At 41.8% G+C, this 20466-nt stretch overlaps 1 protein-coding gene across 2 annotated transcripts in view; it reads right to left on the reverse strand.

Annotated features, from left to right (window-relative positions):
• Positions 1-20466, reverse strand: part of PGM1 (phosphoglucomutase 1) — a 57777-nt gene that overhangs the window by 28832 nt on the left and 8479 nt on the right. Inside the window, exon 2 of one of the 2 annotated variants that reach the window (XM_073788873.1) lies at positions 20-61. The exons of the other annotated variant lie outside the window; for it this stretch is intronic. Coding sequence (XP_073644974.1) covers positions 20-61 — 42 coding nt within the window. The remainder of the gene's footprint in view (positions 1-19; positions 62-20466) is intronic. 2 annotated transcript variants of the gene reach the window in all.

Below are 20466 nucleotides of genomic sequence, written 5' to 3' on the forward strand. Positions count from 1 at the left end.
TGTTGCGTTCTTAACTCACCTTCCCATATCTCTCACAGATGGTATCAGCACAGCTCCTTTGCTAAAATGAGAGTAATTTATATCTGTTTCAACACGACGCAAGTTGGAAAAGAAGGAAGAAGTTCTGTCTGTTCCTCTGACTAGAGAAGATGTGACTGCTACATGAAAAGATTTAAAAAACAAGGAGTTTGTGCCCTTCCTCCATTCTCCCCTCTGAAAGAAGGAAGGGACGAGGATGTTTTTAAGTTTTCCAGTTGTTATTTCTTCTTGCCCCACCCAAGATAAACATGGTTGAAGAAATGACTTGATGGTGGAAGATGCATTTCTAATGTTGACAATGCCAATGAGATACCTGGATTCCCTGGGGAAGTTTTTCTGGGACTGTTAGCTTTGCCACCTTCCCGCAGGTCACTAACGGCTCGACTGCCTTATAATTAACGCTCTCCACTACCACCCACCTCTCAGGAGGCAGCCACTTCATTGCAGGCACAACTTGGCTCTCATGTGTCTCTCTCTGAACAATTTCTGTTATCCTAATATATATCTTACGTTCTGCCTCCCTCAGGAAGTGGTAGCTCCCTGACTCAATACAGTGGTAATGGTAACATCTCACCCTTCCAGCAGTTTCCGGGTGTGGTTCTGATGAAAATAAAAGCCTATGGCTGAGCAGTTCCATAATTTCGATGAGAGGAGCTTACAGATGGCAGTTTAATTAGCCAGAGTGGCTGCTGGAGTTATCTGGAAACAGTGTTTCCCCATCAAGCACACTGACTTTTACTTGGATTCTGTATGTTCTTAATGTGGAAGGGGAAACTGATAAATGAATATCAAGCTATGCCACCCAAGTCACCCCTTAATTCTACCATTCCTTACGGTGAAATCTGCTGTCAGGAATGGTCCAAGACTGAGAGGACTATACCAGAAGGTAAGAGTAAGAGAGAAAGTCAAGAGAAGCAAGGGAAGTCCACGGTAGGTTCCTTCTCCTGAGCCCAAGAATAGGTACAGCTGGCCAAAATATTCCCTTCCAGAGCAGACTCTTTTCCACGAATTATCCTCAGCAATATTAATCCTCAACCTGATATTGGGGAGAAATTACTCTATTATCTTCCTCCCCTTAAGGATGTCTGGAGCATTGTAACAGCTCCTGACTCAACCTCCCCTGCCTCTCTCCCACCTGTACCTCCCTTGCCCCACCCTGGCTGAATCTATCTGACCTACTCAGGCCCACTTAGTTCATCTTTCTAAACCATAGTTCTAACTGTGTCCCTCCCCTACTCAAAAACCTTCCCTGTACCATATGATCCAGAAATTCCACTTCTAGGTATAGACACCAAAAGAAAGCAGGGACTCAAACAGATATTTGCACACCCATGTTCACAGCAGCATTATACACAATAGCCCAAAGTGGAAACAACCCAAATGTCCGTTAAAAGATGAATGGATAAACAAAATGTGGCATACACATACAATGGAATATTATTCAGCCTCAGAAAGGAAGGAAATCTGATACATGCTACAATATGGATGTACCTTGAAAACATTATACTAAGTAAAATAAGCCAGACACAAAAGGGCAAGTATTGTATGGTTCCACTTATATGAAGGACACAGAACAGGCAAATTCACAGAAAGTAAAACCAAAGTTGCCAGGGGCTGGGGGAGAAGAGAATGGGGACTTCTTGTTTCGTGGGTACAGAGTTTTGGATGAGATGATGAAAAGGTTCTGGAACTAGATAGTGGTGATGGTTGCAGAACTTTGTGAATGTAATGAATACCAATGAATTGTACACTTAAAAATGGTTAAAACAGCAAATTTTGTTAGGTATACTCTACCACAAAAAAGAAAATTAAAAAAAAAAAACCCTTCCCTGGGTCCCAAGTGTCTACCAACTTAGAGATACCCCTTCATGCCACACTGAGAGTCCTTCACCAAGCAGCCTTTCCTGCCCTTCCTCCTGGCCCTCTACTCCCTTCCGTAAGACTCACATCCTGCTGCCAAGCTGGATACCTCACTCTCCCCCCAACCCCACATTTGATAGTTAACCATGACAGGGAGCAAACTTTAAAATATTCCTTTTAATTGAAAATAGGGCCTGGTGTTTTATGTTTCACACAAAAACAAACAAAAAAACAAGTTCCACTTTCTTTGCTCTGCCAGTCATACACACAGGTTCTATTCTCATTTCTAAAATTATCTCTAGGTTTAAAGCTCGGGGGACTGAATGACATACCCGTACTATAAACGGGGCCCCACCAATGTTTTATTTTGTACATTAAAATTGCCTGTAAATGCAGACAGCTCTGTGCAAATAAAAACAAAGGCAGAGTGTATTCCATTATCTGTAAATGTACCAGATAAAACTGTACTAAAGGGGAGAAATGAAATAATCTCCAGGTAGCTCACTAGGCTGAGAAGCTCTCCTAGAATCGGCTCACGGGTGGAGTGGGTACTGACAAAGCTGAGGAAGGAACATTGACTTCTACCAAAATCTGTGGCAATAAATTTTCTTTCGTTTAGATTGCCTCCCTAAAGTTCTGCCCACAATCAAAGGGATGTTAAAATAGTCAGAATTTAGGATACGCTAGAAAAAGAAATCAAACTATATAGGATTTGATAGGTTTTATCAGATGAAAGTGCTTTATGGGTCCACTAAACGTTTTATGTAAGTCAGCTGGGTAGTGTGACGTTTAAATGCAACACTATTTTTAATGAGGAATGTCCTTGGAAAGACTTGAAAATATTGCTGGGGCTGTCACAGCTCTAACAAATAGGCAGTTACCATATTTAGTCAAGTATTATCACTTAATTGCATTATTTAGCAAACCTTCAGATGGTAAATCTGAGAAAGTCTATAGCGTCTGCCTGAATTACACATTCCTACCACATCTCCCACATCCTTCTGCCTTGCACAAAAATGAAATGAAGCCCAATATATCACAGCAAAGGGGACAGTGTACCAGATCCACTCAACAATCTAGATATATTCGGAGAAATAATGTTCCATTCGTTCTCCCCCCAAAGATTAAAAGCATCTTAATACCGTTCGTTCCCTTTGCAGCTCTCCTCAAATGGACAGCATGTCACATCTTATCTTAAAAATGTGTATGTGTCATAATTTCATATTTGAGTACTTTATCAGCAAATTTTACATAAGAGGCATTCACATTCTGAAACTGGGTATAAAGGAAACCTCACGTAAACAGTAGGACTACAAACTCTTCTAAATTTGATAACGTATGCTCTTTTTTTAATTTGGCTTTTGTGATCACACCTTCTTAGTGTGTTGTTAAAACAGACTGAAAATGAATGCCCAACACATTTGGCTACAATGCTAAATTTTTCTGTTCTCAGAATCAGAATTGCTTCCAGAAAGGAAATAAAATAGATTTTTAAAATTTATAAGTACTGAAGGACTGTGTGCTCCAAATTATTGCTAAGTGTAATCTAAAATCTAAAAATATATTTTTGGTCCCACAGAGGAATTTGCGGAGCAAAAAACACCAATGTCCTGATGCCTGCCTTCCTGTAAATCAGTAAGGCTGTGCAAATTGTTAGATTATCAAGATCAATGCTTCCTGGTGCAAGATTCCTTCTGATTTGGTTAATTCAGGCAACACAGTTTTTCACGATGCAGAGCTTTAGCAGAGCCTCCATATATTATAGTCTTACAGGAGTTATTATCTCTACCCTGCTGCACAAATTCACCACACACAGGGCTTCTTTGTGTTCAAGGTCATTATAAGTGGGTTCCCCTGTAACAGGTCCTCTTGGAAAGCTCACACCTAACATTTTCCAATTCCCTCCTAGCATTTCTGCACAACTACTGGGATCCACAAATAACAGCGTGCCCTGGCTTTTGTTTTCCTGTTTGACAAGTGACTGAACTTCAACAAGGAAGCCATTGAAAGAAAACAAAATCTTCTTCTCTCCGCTGCTCATTAGAGCCTCATACACAGGACAGAGTGTCCCTCAAAACTAGTTGAATGTAGATAAGACAGCTTAAGCCTGGGGTACGCTTTGAATGTCTAAAAGCAACAGGTACTTTTTCAAGCAACAGGCACAGAGCACAACATAAGAAATTAAGCTTACATTCCCATATCCCAATGTGACTCATGTAATTTCAGGGGTAATATCACAATATACAATCTCTGAAGTCACAATGAAACTTAATTGGATGCTAGTAGCATTGAGGTGTTTGCAATATACAAATCTTTGTACTTGTGTATATTTCTGCAAAATTAAGAGGTTATGTGGAGAGCCAGAAGCATAGCAATACTTATCGTATACCAACCCCATTGGCAGCTGCCATCTGCACTATTGTCTCTATTGCTGATTTATTAAAATACCGCCCATCTCCACCAACCACCAGTGAGGATCCCTGGCGATCTTTTAGGTCTATGGAAAAGAATACACTCTGGATGAAATTCTCCAGATAGCATGGCTTTGCCTCGAAATAATAGGTTTTCTTCCGTAATCCACTAGTTCCTGGTTTCTGGTCGTAGTAGGGAGCTGTAGCAAAAGTCAACAGAGGGAGAGGACCTTCTTCCATTTTTCTGTATTTCCCGGAAATCCATTCATCAGGATCACTCATCTTTCACTTCCACCAGTTGGCTCAGTGAGGGTGCCCAGAAAGCAGCCAAGGGTCCCCCAAATAGTCTGTCCAAACCGAAGCTGCAACAGTGTTGGCCGAGTAACTAAAATAGAGGTCTTGCCTGGAAGATCACTCTCAATGACGAAGCAGAGTTAATTCCTGTTGTCGTCACCCCGTGTGAAAAAGTTACGGACCAAACACCCACCCACATCCACAGATCTTCAAAGTTGTTTTGATGATGACAGTCTGCCCACATAACCAAGCCAAATACCCTTCAATTATTTTTGCCTCGTTTCCCTGTTAGGGTGGAGATGGGTCCAGAGGGTGTTGCATGCAGCAGACTTCAGTTACAAACACCAGGTGGCCTCCAGACTCCACTCTCAGAGCCAGACAAAGACGGAGCAAGTGCAGTCCTAAGAGGCAGGATCATTAACAAGACACCCTGGTGTGGCTCCCACCAGGCTCTCTGCTACCGACACCCCTTAAAACAGAGCCTCTCTGGGCAGGCATCACTGAGAAGGCCATCTGCAGCTAAAGTTGTTCCAGGCCATCTCACAAGTTAAAGGTCAATCTTAAAATGGAAGTGAAGGATCTCAGTTACCTCTGGTTTCCTTTCATCACTGTCATTTTTGATACTTAAGTATTTGATACTCAAGTGATTTTTTTTTTACTTCCCACATGCAATCCCAGTTAGAAGGAAAAAAAGCATCTAACAGAACAGATTTATTCACTGGCCACCAAAGATTTAACAAAAAAGTATTCAGTTCTAGAAGAATAGATTCAGAAATATGCCCTGAATGACCAACAGCTTGGTCATTCCCTTGAACTTATAGAAAAGTAGGGATGAAGATGCACCACATCCTTGAAAACATAAGCAGAATAGTGTGCGTGTGGTAGGGGGAGAGGGAAGTAAGTTTTTCTGAATGCATGAGGCTTGATCAAGTTATTATTTGGAAAAATAATATGAACATAAGATTAAAATTTGTATATTCATATTCTCAGTTTTAAGTAGACTTGACTTTTAAGAAAACATTTTTAGTGAAGCAGTTTAAGTCCTTTGCATTTGAAGAACCTAAGATGTTTAAAAACGTTCTACCTCATCACATTTGATCCCTGAGATTTTATTAATAATCTATTTCGGTACATACATGTTGTGTTCTTTATCTGACTCAGCAAAAGGTGTCAATTACGAAGCTCCATTGTCAAGGTTTTGGTGAACTTGTTAACAAGGCTTAAAAAGTAAATCAAGACTAGTTACGCCACATGTCTGGGGAGTTTGATGTGCACATAAAAGTCAGGTTTTCAAGGGAAAAGTAGTAATCTCTTGAGAAACAAAATCTGAGTATTTTTCTAATAATTTGTCAAGCCAGTTCCAAAAGCAGACAGGCCCTGAGAGCAGCAGACTGCCCTCTGTGAGGCAAGAATGTCTCTGTGCTCCAGAGACTACACATACTGGACCAGGAGAGCTAACGGGCTCATGAGCAGAAAGCAGGCCACTACCAAAGAAGCCTAGTCTCCTTCAAATGGCAAACGGGGCTGGCCCACCTGAAAAGAGGACCTCGAGACATAACATTATAGCAATTCACAAGACACGTCTATTAAGCTGAAAACCAGTCAGCCAAAAGACAATTGCTTTTTATAGCTTATTTTTCCCTCTTATTTCAAGTTTAAAACCAAAATTCTTAGGAAGTAAGCTTCCTTTATGAACAGTAGTTTACACACCCAATGTTTTTCAACTTACTACAAATGCATTTTTTTAATTTGTATTTATTAAGTTCCGTGGCCATTTTTCTCTGGTTTTAGATAGGCTCGCAAATTATGCCAGTCTGTGTGTCTTGACATATTTAATAATAGATCCGCATTCATGAAATATCAACTCAACAGTCTTTTCATTGAGAATAACAGAGCAACCAACCATGTAATTGGTAGTGTCCTTAACAAGGTCTTGAAAGCCCAGCATAGATTCAGGGACACTTCGTTGAAAAGGGGCTCCAATATCCCCACTAAAGCTTCTCTGCCCACACTTTCCAGCATGTTCTCTGCTGGTGATCGACCGCTCTCTCTCGAAGCTCTTTCTGAAGCCAGAACTAGAAGAGTAATGTTTTGTTGGGGGCTTTTCCCACACATTCACTTATTTTATTTACAGTTTATGGTCAATGCAAATCAATTTCGTAAAATGAGAAATGATGAAGAATCAAGGCATAACTATGAAAATTCAAAATCGATAGATGTTCAACACAAAAAAACCCCACAAGCATCAAAATGGGTTTGTTTGCAGCATAAGATCCAACAGGTGTTATTTCAAAGGATGGCAAATGCTTGTTTGTTTGTTTTTTTAAAGACAGTGGCCACATCATATACTAGGACACCTCAGCTTAGCAGTGTGTTTTCATATGAACTAAAATTTGTTTCTAAAAATATTTTTCACATTGAAAGTGTCGTAAGAGCTACACTTCTCCAGGATTAAGCCTGTTCCTAGGCCTAGTACCAGTTTCTAACCACCTAAAAACTGACTGATACAGAAAGTATTCCAAACGTAAGTATTCTGATTCTTAAAGGTTAAAAAATATATATTCTAAAGTAGTTTAGAAGAATCATTGCAAACAATAATGCTGGTGGTCTTCTACTCCTAACTCTCCAATTAGCTGATATGCCACTTTGGGGTTCATTATTTGATGGCCTCTCACTTCCAAGGTTTTTAAATATAGCTCCCCAGTGGAACATCTTCATATTTAAAACATTATTGAACACAAATGGAAACAGACAGCAGTGTTTGAGCATCGGGAAGTCCTACCTGTGAAACCTGGGGAATCAGGTCACTAGGTGAACCCAGCGCCCCCTTCCTGGATGGGAATGTCCGTGTGGGCACATACACTTTTTTACTTCACTGTATGTGAGCCAGCTTTACGGCGAGGCATGGACTGGAAAAGACCTCATCTCTCATGGCCCCTGCACGTGCCAATGAATATCCAGCAATTTAAGTGCACATCAAATCTAAGGCTCCGAAGGAGAGAGTTCTGTACCCCCAAATGAAGAGCTATGTTTTCACCAACTACACGCGTCAGCATGGTGTTTGTCAACATGCAAAACTAAACCAAAAAGATATAATCCTTGCCCTAGAAAAGCTTCTGTTCTAAAGATGGGCCTGGGTCATAATTTTATGGACACTATAGAATTCAACCCCACATAAAAATATTACCAGAAGCAGCAATGTTAGATGGACTGTGAAGTGTGGTAAAAAAGAAGCAGCATTAAAAACATTAAGCTTCCGAAGACGCTCAGACTAAGTGGGCTAGCTATTAAGAAACTCATTTGTCTGAGCTCTCCAGCAAAGGTTGAACTTCATCTTCGGAAACGTTACTGTCGAGCATAGCGAACCCAATTTAGCCTAATGAATTCGCCTGCCTTGCCAGTACTCCTTCACAATGACACAAATTACATTTAAACCATGCAGGGGATTTAAGGATTATTCCCTTCAGACAAGGAACTTTCATACTGGTCTTGGGTCCAATCAATTTCACAATGGCAGAGTTATGAACTCCTTCGCTCCCAGCCTCGCAAAGACTCCAGCTCCCACTCTGATCAGCAATGATGCCTTCCTAGTAGAACACAGCAGAAACTGAAGACTTGCCAATCCTTTATTCATTCTACCTTTCTTTGTTTTTTGCCATTGACAAATATTTACTGGGTTACTAACTGCTGTGCCCCAGGGCCAGTGGGAGGGCTGGACCCAGGGCCTGAAAAGGTTCGCCTCTTCACACCAAGAATTATTCTTTAGAAAATGCCACAGGTGTGGGCATAGTGGATAGAACTGGTAACGCTTTCTCTCAGCACAAGCACTAGAAAGAAAGCTACTAACTGGGCTGAAAGCAGCAGGGCTCATTAGACCCCCAGCCCAAAGCCCTGCGCTTGTGACAGCTGCAGGTGCCTGCCTGAGTGCTTGGCGTGTTTGACCCCAGTGACAGGAAACAAAAGTTGGGGTAAGTCATTCATTTCTCCAACCAACAGTAAGTAGGCATGTAGTGAATGTCAGCCCCAGGAGAGGCACTGCAGGATAATGCAAAAACCACAGGTTCAGGAGCCAGACACAACCAGGGCTCATATCTTTTTTTTTTTTTTTTTGCGGTACGTGGGCCTGTCACTGCTGTGGCCTCTCCCGTGGCGGAGCACAGGCTCCGGACACGCAGGCCCAGCGGCCATGGCTCACAGGCCCAGCCGCTCCGCAGCATGTGGGATCCTCCCGGACCGGGGCACGAACCCATGCCCGCTGCATCGGCAGGCGGACTCTCAACCACTGCGCCACCAGGGAAGCCCCAAGGCTCATATCTTGCACTCTAAAATGTATGAGGAGGTATAATCTCGAGCAAGTTAACTGACTTGAGCCTGTAAGATGGGGATAGCTGTCAAGGTTGTTCTGAGAACTGAATCAGGCAACAGGTGTGAAAACACTTAGTACCTGTGTCTGGCATACAGCAGATTATCAGTAAATGTCAGCCCCTCACCCTTCCATCCTTAATGTCCTCATCTCTAAAATGGGATAATGATACCTGCCTCACAAGGTTTGGGGGACGATGACTTCCCCGAATGTCTGTGAAAGCCTTTGTGAACTAGAAAATGATGTAAAGATATGAATTTTTTTCACATTCTGAGGGGTGATAGGGATAGGAAAAACAGGCGAACGGACTTTTGTTCTTAAGAAGTTCTTTTTGGAGGAGCCATCACAGCCTGGTGGCCTCGGTGCTGTCCTGGAGGTGCATGGACAGAGCCATGGCTCGCAAGAGGTTGCAGTGATGGGGTAAGGCTGAAAAGTGGTTGGGGCAAGATTATAGAGTCTCATGAATCACAATAAAGTTTATTCTGCAGACACCAAAAGCTATGGAAATTTTTAAGCCAGAGGAATACAAACTGCTATTTTTTGGAAAGTTGAATGGCTGCCAGTGGTACATCAAATAGCTTGGAGGAGAGACTGGAAAAAGATGAATCAAGGCTTGCAAAAAAGGATTGCCTCTGCAGCTGAGGTGGCTCTGAGGATCCTGGTCTCTGTGATCCTGTCAAAAGCTGCTCCTCTTACAAAGGACTTCAACTTTCAGTCTTGGCCAGTTCGGGCCCTTTTAAGTTATTTTCCTCCAATACGAAGACACTACCCGAACAAGCTCTTTCCTCTGACCCCTTCAGTTCACTCTCTCTCTTCTCTGAGAACTGTCCCCTATCCCACCCCACAACAGTGGATACCTAGGGCCAAGTTTCTACTGCAGAACCCTGATGGCAGGCCATGATCACCAACGGCAGACACCTGACCAAAGCTGGATCACTCATATTTTTTCTCCTAGGAATCTAGAATTAGAATTCAAAAGTGTGCCAGTCAGATTCAGTTAGTTCTTGAACTGGGAATACAGGTAAACTCAGGCGCTGTGGGGCAGGGATGTCGTGTCATGAGAATATCTATAGAATTGTAACTGGCAGCCAGATGATACATGAGAATATGAGACAATATTATGCAGGATCCAACTCTGGACCACTCAGGCATCCCTAAGAGCTGAGGGCCTGATGTATAGGAAGAACTGGAAAAGAATTCAGAGGAGATTCAGGCAGAATATAGGTTAGATGAATCTTCTCAAGTGGGTAAGGGTTGCAGACACGTGAGACATGAGAGTTGGGGATTGTGGTCTTTGAACACAAGCCACTTGAGACTCCCCTGGTGGCACTGGCATTCTGGACTGGGGTGCTTCCATAGCCAGATTTCCAGTCAGTGTCACCCCCAATTCCATTGGAAAGGTAACTCCTAATTGCTTGGGATAAAAGAATTTTTTTAAAAAAACAGATCTTTATTGGAGTATAATTGTTTCACAATACTGTGTTAGTTTCTGTTGTACACCAAGGTGAATCAGCCATATGCATACATATGTCCCCATATCCCCTCCCTCTAGAGCCTCCCTCCCACCCTCCCTATCCCACCCCTCTAGGTCATGGCAAAGCATCAAGCTGATCTCCCTGTGCTATGCTGCTGCTTCCCACTAGCTAACTATTTTACATCGGTAGTGTACATATGTTGATGCTACTCTCACTTCACCCCAGCCTCCCCCTCCCATCCCGGGTCCTCAAGTCCATTCTCTATGTCTACATCTTTATTCCTGCCCTACAACTAGGTTCATCGGTACCAATTTTTTTTTTAGATTCCATATATGTGTTAGCATATGGCATTTGTTTTCCTCTTTCTGACTTACTTCACTCTGTATGACAGTCTCTAGGTCCATCCACCTCACTACAAATAACTCAATTTTCTTTCTTTTTATGGCTGAGTAATATTCCATTGTATATATGTGCCACATCTTTATCCATTCATCTGTCGATGGACATTTAGGTTGGTTCCATGTCCTGGCTATTGTAAATAGAGCTTCAATGAACGTTGTGGTACATGTCTCTTTTTGAATTATGGTTTTCTCAGGGTATATGCCCAGTAGTGGGATTGCTGGGTCATATGGTAGTTCTATTTTTAGTTTTTTAACGAACCTCCATACTGTTTTCCATAGTGGTTGTATCTATTTACATTCCCACCAACAGTGCAGGAGGGTTCCCTTTTCACCACACCCTTTCCAGCATTTCTTGTTTCTAGATTTTTTGATAATAGCCATTCTGACTGGCAAGAGGTGATACCTCATTGTAGCTTTCATTTGCATTTCTCTAATAATTAGTGATGGTGAGCATATTTTCATGTGCCTCTTGGCCACCTGTATGTCTTCCTTGGTGAAATGTCTATTTAGGTCTTCTGCCCATTTTTTAATTGGATTGTTTGTTTTTTTGATATTGAGCTCCATGAGCTGTTTGTATATTTTGGAGATTAATCCTTTGTCTGTTGTTTCATTTGCAAATATTTTCTCCCATTCTGAGGTTTGTCTTTTTCTCTTGTTTATGGTTTCCTTTGCTGTGCAAAAGCTTTTACGTTTCATTAGGTCCCATTTGTTTATTTTTGTTTTTATTTCCCTTTGTCTAGGAGGTGGGTCAAAAAAGATATTGCTGTAGTTTATGTCAGAGTGTTTTTCCTATGTTTTCCTCTAAGAGTTTTATAGTGTCTGGTCTTACATTTAGCTCTTTAATCCATTTGGAGTTTATTTTTGTGTATGTTGTTAGGTACCATTCTAATTTCATTCTTTTACATGTAACTGTCCAGTTTTCCCAGCACCACTTACTGAAGAGGCTGTCCTTTCTCCACTGTATGTTCTTGCCTCCCTTGTCATAAATTAGGTGACCATATGTGTGTGGGTTTATCTCTGGGTATTCTATCCTGTACCATTGATCTATATTTCTGTTTTTGTACCAGTACCATACTGTCTTGATTACTGTAGTTTTGTGATATAGTTTAAAGTCAGGGATTGGGCACTTCTTAACATAAAAAGATTTAGAATTAAGTGTAGACATGAAGTAAATCAAACTCGTAGTAGAGAGATAATAAATCATAGTATTAATATTTTTGCAATAAGCTTGGGAGAAAATCTATATTTAAGTATATTAAGAGACTCTGGGATATTGGTTTATCTAATAGACCGGCCCTGTGATTCCAATTTATAAGATATAGGTGAGTAACTTATTTTGACTTATGATTTCAAGTAAGAGAATTTTATAAAAGTTATACACATTATTGGATCATTCAAGAAAACTTTGAATGCACCATACTTATATGTTTAAATCATCAGATGCAGAGCGTTTACTGCAATATTTCAGGGAATGGATTCTAAGGCCAGACTGACAAGAGTTGGAACCTAGTTCTGCCAGTCACTGGCTGTGTGACCTCAGACAAGTTACTTAACCTCTTTGGGCTTACATTGCCCATCTGTAAAAATGGGGAGAACAACAGTCCCCCTATCTCACTTATTGTTGCAGTCATGACTGAATGAAGTAATATACAGAAAATTCTAAAACCATTGCTGGCATAAGGTACCCTACACAAGTATCTGCTATTATCATTATTAGATTATATGAGAACAATGGGAATATTTTCAAAGTTTTGCTTGTTAGACAAAGGCTGTAAAAAGTAAATAAACATTTGATTTATAAACTTGAAATATTCATAGGAGTTTGAGTATATAGCTAAGATCTCTCTCTCACACACACACACACACACACACACACACACACACACACACACCCCGCACCAACTTACACTGACAATGGAGTCAGCAGAGAGAGGAAAATGAAGCAGATGTGCTGAGATAAACAGAGAGGAGAGACAGAGGCTAGCTGCCTGGGCTCCTCTTGCCTCAGGCTCTTGTGAGGCCCAAGTGCCCACCCTGCCCTTGGCTTTCAGGAGACCCTCTGGCCTTACGATACAGTCCTCTTAGAGGCTCAGTGTGTCAGACTGGGTTTCTATTACTTGCCACACTTGCACGCTTCAGTGTGTTGAGCAGGGCTCTGCAGTGCATGGCCTCCATTTGCCAGCTCTGAGGCAGGCTCCACCTGCTGTCCCATCCAGGCAAGAAGAGGAAGAAAAGAAACCTCCTGCCTTCACACTTTGAGCAACCTCAGCCAACAGCAAGGAGACCTTGGGCAAAGTATTTAACCTCTCGGCGCCCCCATTTTCTCATCTTTGAAACGGGGACTGATAACAGCACCTCCTTAGACTTACTGTGGCGATCATTTCATAGTATTGCAATCTAGAATCATTAGCTTGTACACCTGAAACTAACACAATGTTATATGTTGATTATACCTCAATTTTTTAAAAAATGCATCTCTTAAAGAGAGTTAAGAAAAGAAAGATATAGTACCTACAGCACAGGTTTGTTGTATAAAGGTACAATGAGTTAATAAGTATAAAGAGCTTAGCACTGGCTGGTTCTAGTGCCCTGTGAGTCCTACATAAGAGTTAGCTTTTATGACTACCCTGAACCAATCTGAAAATATGTAGCTGCGTTTAATAGCTATCTATGAGTACATATGTTTTAATAGAGTTAGGAAGTGTCCTTTAAAGAAAAGGAGAAACTACATTAAACTATAAAGGTACAAGGCCAGAAGAATTACAAGGACCAAATGGTTTGCTTAGAGTTGTACAGAATCCCAGGCTCAAAAAATACTCCTGAAGCATATTTTGAAGTTAAAAATAAACAAAACCGCTGCCTAGGAGCGTGTACATCCTTGAGCATCTGCCAGTCTGTTGGCCCTCTGCTTACACCCATATGTCCAACAGTAACTATGTAAACTGACTTTTTCCATTCAGATCATCAGGCACTGTGCACCACGGGAAGATGACAGACTCAAGTTGTCAAACTCCTGATCTAAAAGGAGAGATTAATAAGTCAATAAATCATTTTTAAAGGAGTAAAATCTGGGAGCTTGCAAGGGTGCTCTGAGTGTTCAGAGGAGAGAGAAAATTTTTGGAAGGCATTGCCCACTCCACAAATACCATTCTTAGCTTGTATGGTTAAATCTAAAAACAGTCTCTCCAACTTGAAGATGCTCAAGGCTTAGGAATTACTTTCATACAAAATGCACATGTCAAGAAGACTCCTGTTTAATAAGAAATCACCAATATTCAAGCATTCTGACCTAAAAAAACAATGAATATGGTTTATATAAAATTTTTATATGTATTTTTATCTTATTTCCTTTTTGGAGCATCCTTAAATTTTTTTTCGTTTAAATCCGTGAAGAACAATCATTTGGAGTTAGCAGAATATTGTCCCATATTCTGGCTATTACCAGGAACTATGTATTAAAATCCTTTGGTAAAAAGAGGTCTATCTATAAAGAATTGCTTTATTTCAAATCATTCATAGCTGTATGCTTCCCTCTTGTGTTAGAAAATGGAATCACAAGCAAGATTTCCTACAGCCTCAGAATGGGTGGGCTACCTGCCTGGAGCAGCATTACACAACTCTCGGGGGGTACCATTCACCTGGAATACAATGAGAATCAAGTCCCTTGGAATTCTGTGGCAGACAGTGATTGGCCCTCTGTCAAATAATTAAAATGTGCCAGATTTCTTGACTTTTAAGAAGAAGAGACGTTACATTATTCTGTCTCCTCACTAAGGATTTTTCCAATTGCACGGTCTGGCCAAACTAGGATGTCCAGCTGTAAAGAAACTGAATGAAGGTGGCCACAGAGAGGGGACATCTTTTTCTATGGGGTCTTTGTGAGTCTGAGTTTCTGTAAAATGGGGATAGTAAAACTTCCTTTAAAGGTTCTGACAGCAAATGAGGAAAGGCGTGTAAAGTGCTTATCACAATGCCAGCCTGTAGAGTAGCCACTCAGTAAATGTTATATAAACTACCAAAATAGAGATACTGAGAAGGACTGATCCCATCCTTCTAACACAACCCCTGATCTCTAAAGCACGTGGGCCCAGGCAGGAGAGAATCAATGCTCTGGGTTGGCCTGTGGGATAGATTAAACACCTACGATGGGCCAGGGTAAAGGTGGAGGAAGGGGAATCTACAGTCCCTGCTCTAACCAGAGGACTTCAGACAGGCCTGGGTCCGAATCCTGCCTTTGCCAGCTTCTGGCTGTGTATGGCCTTTCTGGTCTCATTTTTCTTATTTGTAAAACAGGGACAACGACACTGCTTTAAAGGCTGTTGTACAGTAGGAGATAATTGCAGTAGGTGACGATGTGCTGGGCAGTGTTCCAAGACCTTTACAAGCATTAACCCACTTAATCTTTATAACAACCCTATGAGATCAATACTATTATTCTCAGCCCCTATCTTAGGTATAAGAACACTGGTTATGTCATCTGCCCAAGGTCAAATAGCTGGGAAATTGTGGAGATGGGTTTTGAACCCAGGGTATCTGGCTCCAGAACCCACCCTCTTAACCATCATGCCGTGTTGCCTCTTACTGTATTATGTGGCAAATACACAATATGCAATAGCTTTTTTTTTTTTTTTTTTTTAGCGGTACGCGGGCCTCTCACTGTTGTGGCCTCTCCCGTTGCGGAGCACAGGCTCCGGACGTGCAGGCTCAGCGGCCATGGCTCACGGGCCCAGCCGCTCCGCGGCATGTGGGATCTTCCCGGACCGGGGCACGAACCCGTGTCCCCTGCGTCGGCAGGCGGACTCTCAACCACTGCGCCACCAGGGAAGCCCTGCAATAGCTTTTAAAACAGCGATCTAAAGAGATGTGGTCATTTTCCCACTCTACACCATTTATGGGAATTCCTGGGATAAACAGTAGCCCAAGTGGGCAGAGGCAGGACACTCTCACTGGGTTTTAAGATTTAAGTGAGAACAAGGCTTTAGGAAAATCAAAAGTTGCACCACAACATAAAAGATTCGGGAACCCCCTAGACTACAGCTCTAGATAACTATTAAAAATGTTTACCTTGAGGAATTCAGCATAGTGGAAATCTAGGTTTGCATCCTTACTCTTTGTTTTAGTTTTTTTTTTTTTGGTGGTACGTGGGCCTCTCACTATTGTGGCCTCTCCTGTTGTGGAGCACAGGCTCCGGACGCGCAGGCTCAGCGGCCATGGCTCACGGGCCCAGCCGCTCCGCAGCATGTGGGATCTTCCCGGACCGGGGCACGAACCCGTGTCCCCTGCATCGGCAGGCGGACTCTCAACCACTGCGCCACCAGGGAAGCCCTGCATCCTTACTCTTGATAATTTTTAGTATCTTGGTGATCTTGGGCAAATCACTTACCCTCTATTTCCTCATCAGTAAAACAGAGGTCTAAATACCAACTTCTTAAGAGTTGTTGACAGGATAAAAGGAGATCATGTAAAGGGCTTATCATGGTACACAGGATTACATGTAGGTTCTCAGGCAGGTTTATTTAATAACAACCCTGCGATATAGGTATCCTCACAATCCCCATTTTACAGATGAGGAAACTGAGGCTTAGGGAATAAATGACTCGCTCAAAGCCTCACAACTAATAAACTGGAAGGCAGGCTTCGACGCCAGTTTTAACGCCAAAGCTGGTGCTTAGGCTGTATGGCTCCTTTGGATGATCAAGTGCATTTGAACTTGGAAAAAATTAAGAGGAAATAGATTCCAGGTGACTCTCATCGGGATACTGGGCAAGTGCAAAGTATATGAGTTTTGATGCCTGTACAACCCACTGCACTTGGTAGACAGAGCACAGGTGTTGTGTGTTGAACTGAGCATCCCACCAAAAAAAAAAAAAGATATGTTAAATTCTGAACCCCAGATACCTGTGAATGTGACCTTATTTGGAAAAAGCGTCTTTGCAGATGCGATCAAATTAAGACGAGGTCATACTGGATTAGAATGGGCCATAAATCCAATCACTGGTGTCTTTATAAGGAGAGGGAGATTCAGAGACAGACACATAGGGAAGAAAGCCAGTGAAGACAGAGACGGAGATTGGAGTTCTCTGCACCAATGACTGCACCTTAGAGTCCTCCAAACCTTTGTATGCCCATTATTTAAATTAATTCTCATAAAACTCTCCAATAGGGCAGATGCTAGAATCGATTCCATTTTACAAGTGTGAAACCTGAGATTTATATCAGTTAAGCAGAATACATGATATTGCACAGTAAATGGTACAACTGAGATTTGAACCAAAATCTTCAATTCTAACCCATCACTATGAACTAAAGTTATCTGGTAAGATGCAAGGAGCCACCAAGTGGCCTGTCTTCCGTTTGACATTATGTCAGAAGTCTACAGAAGCAGTGTGGATTATGGAGCACTGGAATCTTCTCGTCAATTATTACCATTAGTATAGTTTTAAATAGGACAACAACGGTATTAGGTATATGCATTAAAGCAGCTACTGTGCCCTGCCTCCACCCTCACTTCACTCTCGGCTAAGGTCTCCCTGATTCCTCTTCATCATCCTGCACTTGCCTCAAAAAACACCTTGTCTGGGCAGAGAAAACATCCTCATTCTTTCCTTCCCCTTCAAGGTTGGGTTGAGTGATTCTGTGATCCTTTGATTCCCTGAACTTCTCCCCTGGAGATTCAGAGGGAGTGCAACCCTGCCAACACCTTGATTTCAGACTTCTCGTCTCCAGAACAGTAAGAAAATAAATTTCTGTAGTTTTAAGCCACCCAGTTTGGAGTCATTTATCACAGCAGCAACAGGAAACTAATACACTAGTATTCACACCATATTTTTGTAACTACTTATGGATTCTCCTCTACCAGCATGAATCCTGGTATGAGAATGAAGATTTTGTCTTATTTATCTTTGTACCTGCAACTATCTCACACAGTGCCTGGCACTTAAAGAGTGCTCAGCAATGCTTGTTGAATGAGAAAATACATGTGGTCCAGGAGGTGCACAGTAATGCCTGCACGCATTTCGTGCAGCTTCCCATCTGTAGCATGACAGTGGCCTGGGCCAGGTAACCATGCCACAGATCCATCCCAAAATACCCATCTTCAACTATGCACTGCTAGCTCATGACTCCAGTAAGGTGAAGGCCTCAAATCAACGGCCTTGTGACTGACACTTAGAGCAACTGTGAACCTCTGCCTCACAGATCAAATTCAAGGGACAACGTATGGACAGAGACAGGATAGGACATGTAGGCAGTGGAGGTGACAGACATAGAAGACCTTCCCCTCTGCCCCTCCACTGGCTTCAGAGTTTGGAATAATCATAATAATCATTAGAATCAACAGAATCTTCTGTTTGCTAGCTACATACTTCCAGTGTCAGGCACTATGGTGAGTGCTTCACAAATTTTACTTTGTTCTCACATTAATCGTTAAGGCAGATATTTTTACTCTCTTTATACCAAATCTACTTACACGGTGAAAGGCTATGGTGAACTGTGTGATAAGCATGTTTCTAGTGAATTTGACCTCAGAGGGCTTGGCGCCAACTGCATGGCCCAACCCAGAGAGGCAGCTGTCTTTTGTGACAGGAGGCAACCTCACTCCCAATTCCATCTGAGTTTCCTACGCTTATTTCCCTTTTGCTTCATTTTTAAATGGATTTCATTTGGCTCCACAGAACGCATTTCTTTCAAAGTCCCCATGGGGCAGCGTAACATAATAGTTTTATTACCAAAGCAAAAGATCTTTCCCCATCCCCACCCAGTTATGCCAACCCAGCTCCATTTTCTGGCCTCTTTGCAATCATGGGATGATCTCTCAGAGTTGAGGTGGACACAGGCTTAACATCTAGGTTTCTGGTTTTCGTGGCTTTGAGCTGATAGTACTGCCTTCCAAGGTCAGGGTCATTTTGTCTACTTGGGCTTTCACAAAACTTTCTACTGTGTACAATTTCTAAATGCACCAAAGCATGTTGAGATGCTTACCAGGATGGACGAGAACTGGATCCCCAGCCCACTGCGGTAAACTGCAGAAGGAAAGCAGAATGCCAGAATCTCCCTCAGCATGAACTGTCTTCTAAGACCTTCTCGACAGGGCAGTGTGCTTGAACAGTATAAAATGTAACTCATTTTCAACAGTTATACCAGAGTATTTTCATCTAAATTAATATTATCTCCTTCAAAACACCCTGGGTAGCAACGTATGTATTCAAACAATGCTGACATTGCACTAACATTTCTGGAACTCTTTTTCAGGCAGCTGTTTTTACCGTCTGTGGTACTTTCTTTGAAAGTCTTCAGTCTTAACAAGTTTCATCCTTTGAGAATAGATGTGAACTTTGGAAAGAGAAGAAAATTGGTTGGAGCCATGTCTAATGAATAAAGTGGGTAATCAAATCTCGTTATATCATTTTAGGTGAAAAATGAGGCATGACTATAAAATAATGTGACTGGTTCCCCTAGGTGACCCATAAACGGACTAGCTGAAAAATAATTCCCGTAGAGGAGTTTCAAAATGCTTTGAGCACTAGATGCATCACTGGAATAAGTGTATGATTCCCAGAGTGGTGATTTGGCAGGGTACAATACTAATTTGGATATATAAGTTCAAATATGTTTGTAAAAAAAAAGAAATCTGATTGCTTACACTCATGAAAATGAAGAAGCTATTCTCCTGGAGAAATTTCTCCTCCTTTTTTTGACAGCCTGGTTGGCTTTGGACAAGGAGTGTGCTGAGAAAAATAGACTCATCTCCTGCAGAAAGTCTTCGTTGGACACACTACCCCCTCCCACACATAACCCCCGCCTCAAGCTGGGGCAGGCATCCCGGCTCTGAGCGTCCACAGCCATCTCTTTTCCCTCAGGTATTAGCACTTATAAAACTTAGTGGTGATTGTCTGTTTTTGTGTCAATCTACCTCCTTCAACTAGAGGCTCCTTGAGAATGAGGACATTATTTTGATCCTGTATCTCCAATGCTCGGACAATGTGCACAGAAGCCCAGGACACTAATCCCTGTTCTGGAGGCGGACCCTTTGCCTTTGCTTCTCACGTTCCCAGGGCTTCGCCTGCCAAATATAATTTCTTCTGCCTGGCAAGCAAAACTGGACATTCAGTCTGTGTAAAATCCACCCATACAAATTTATAGAGGCCTAAGGTAGAGTTAGTGGCTGCTTAGGGCTGAAGGTGTAGGGGAGCAAGAAGGATTGACTGTTAATGCACAGGGCTTCTTTTAGGGTGATGGAAATATTTTAAAATCAGATTGTGGTGATGGTTGCATAACTCTGTAAATACACTAAAAAATACTGAGTTGTACACTTTAAATGGATAAATTGTGTGGTGTGTGAATTATATCTCAATAAAATAGTTTTATTTTAAAAGTCCTCCACAATGAGAATGATTGTTGCCTAGGTTCCTTTCTAAGCCTGTAGTTGGAATAAATGATAGTCAAGGTCTTTTTAAAAAATCTAGGTACCGATATAAAATTAGGTCTTTATGTTCCCTCTGTAAATCTATCACTTGAAAATGACTGAGTGGTTTTCACTAAATTTGGAAAGCATGTTTATGATAATGAGGACCGTGGGGTATTCCCCAAGATTAATACTCCCCTTCATTTAGACTGACACCCCC

This window comes from Tursiops truncatus, chromosome 1 (genome assembly GCF_011762595.2).
Source record: "Tursiops truncatus isolate mTurTru1 chromosome 1, mTurTru1.mat.Y, whole genome shotgun sequence".
NCBI classification, from domain to species: domain Eukaryota; kingdom Metazoa; phylum Chordata; class Mammalia; order Artiodactyla; family Delphinidae; genus Tursiops; species Tursiops truncatus.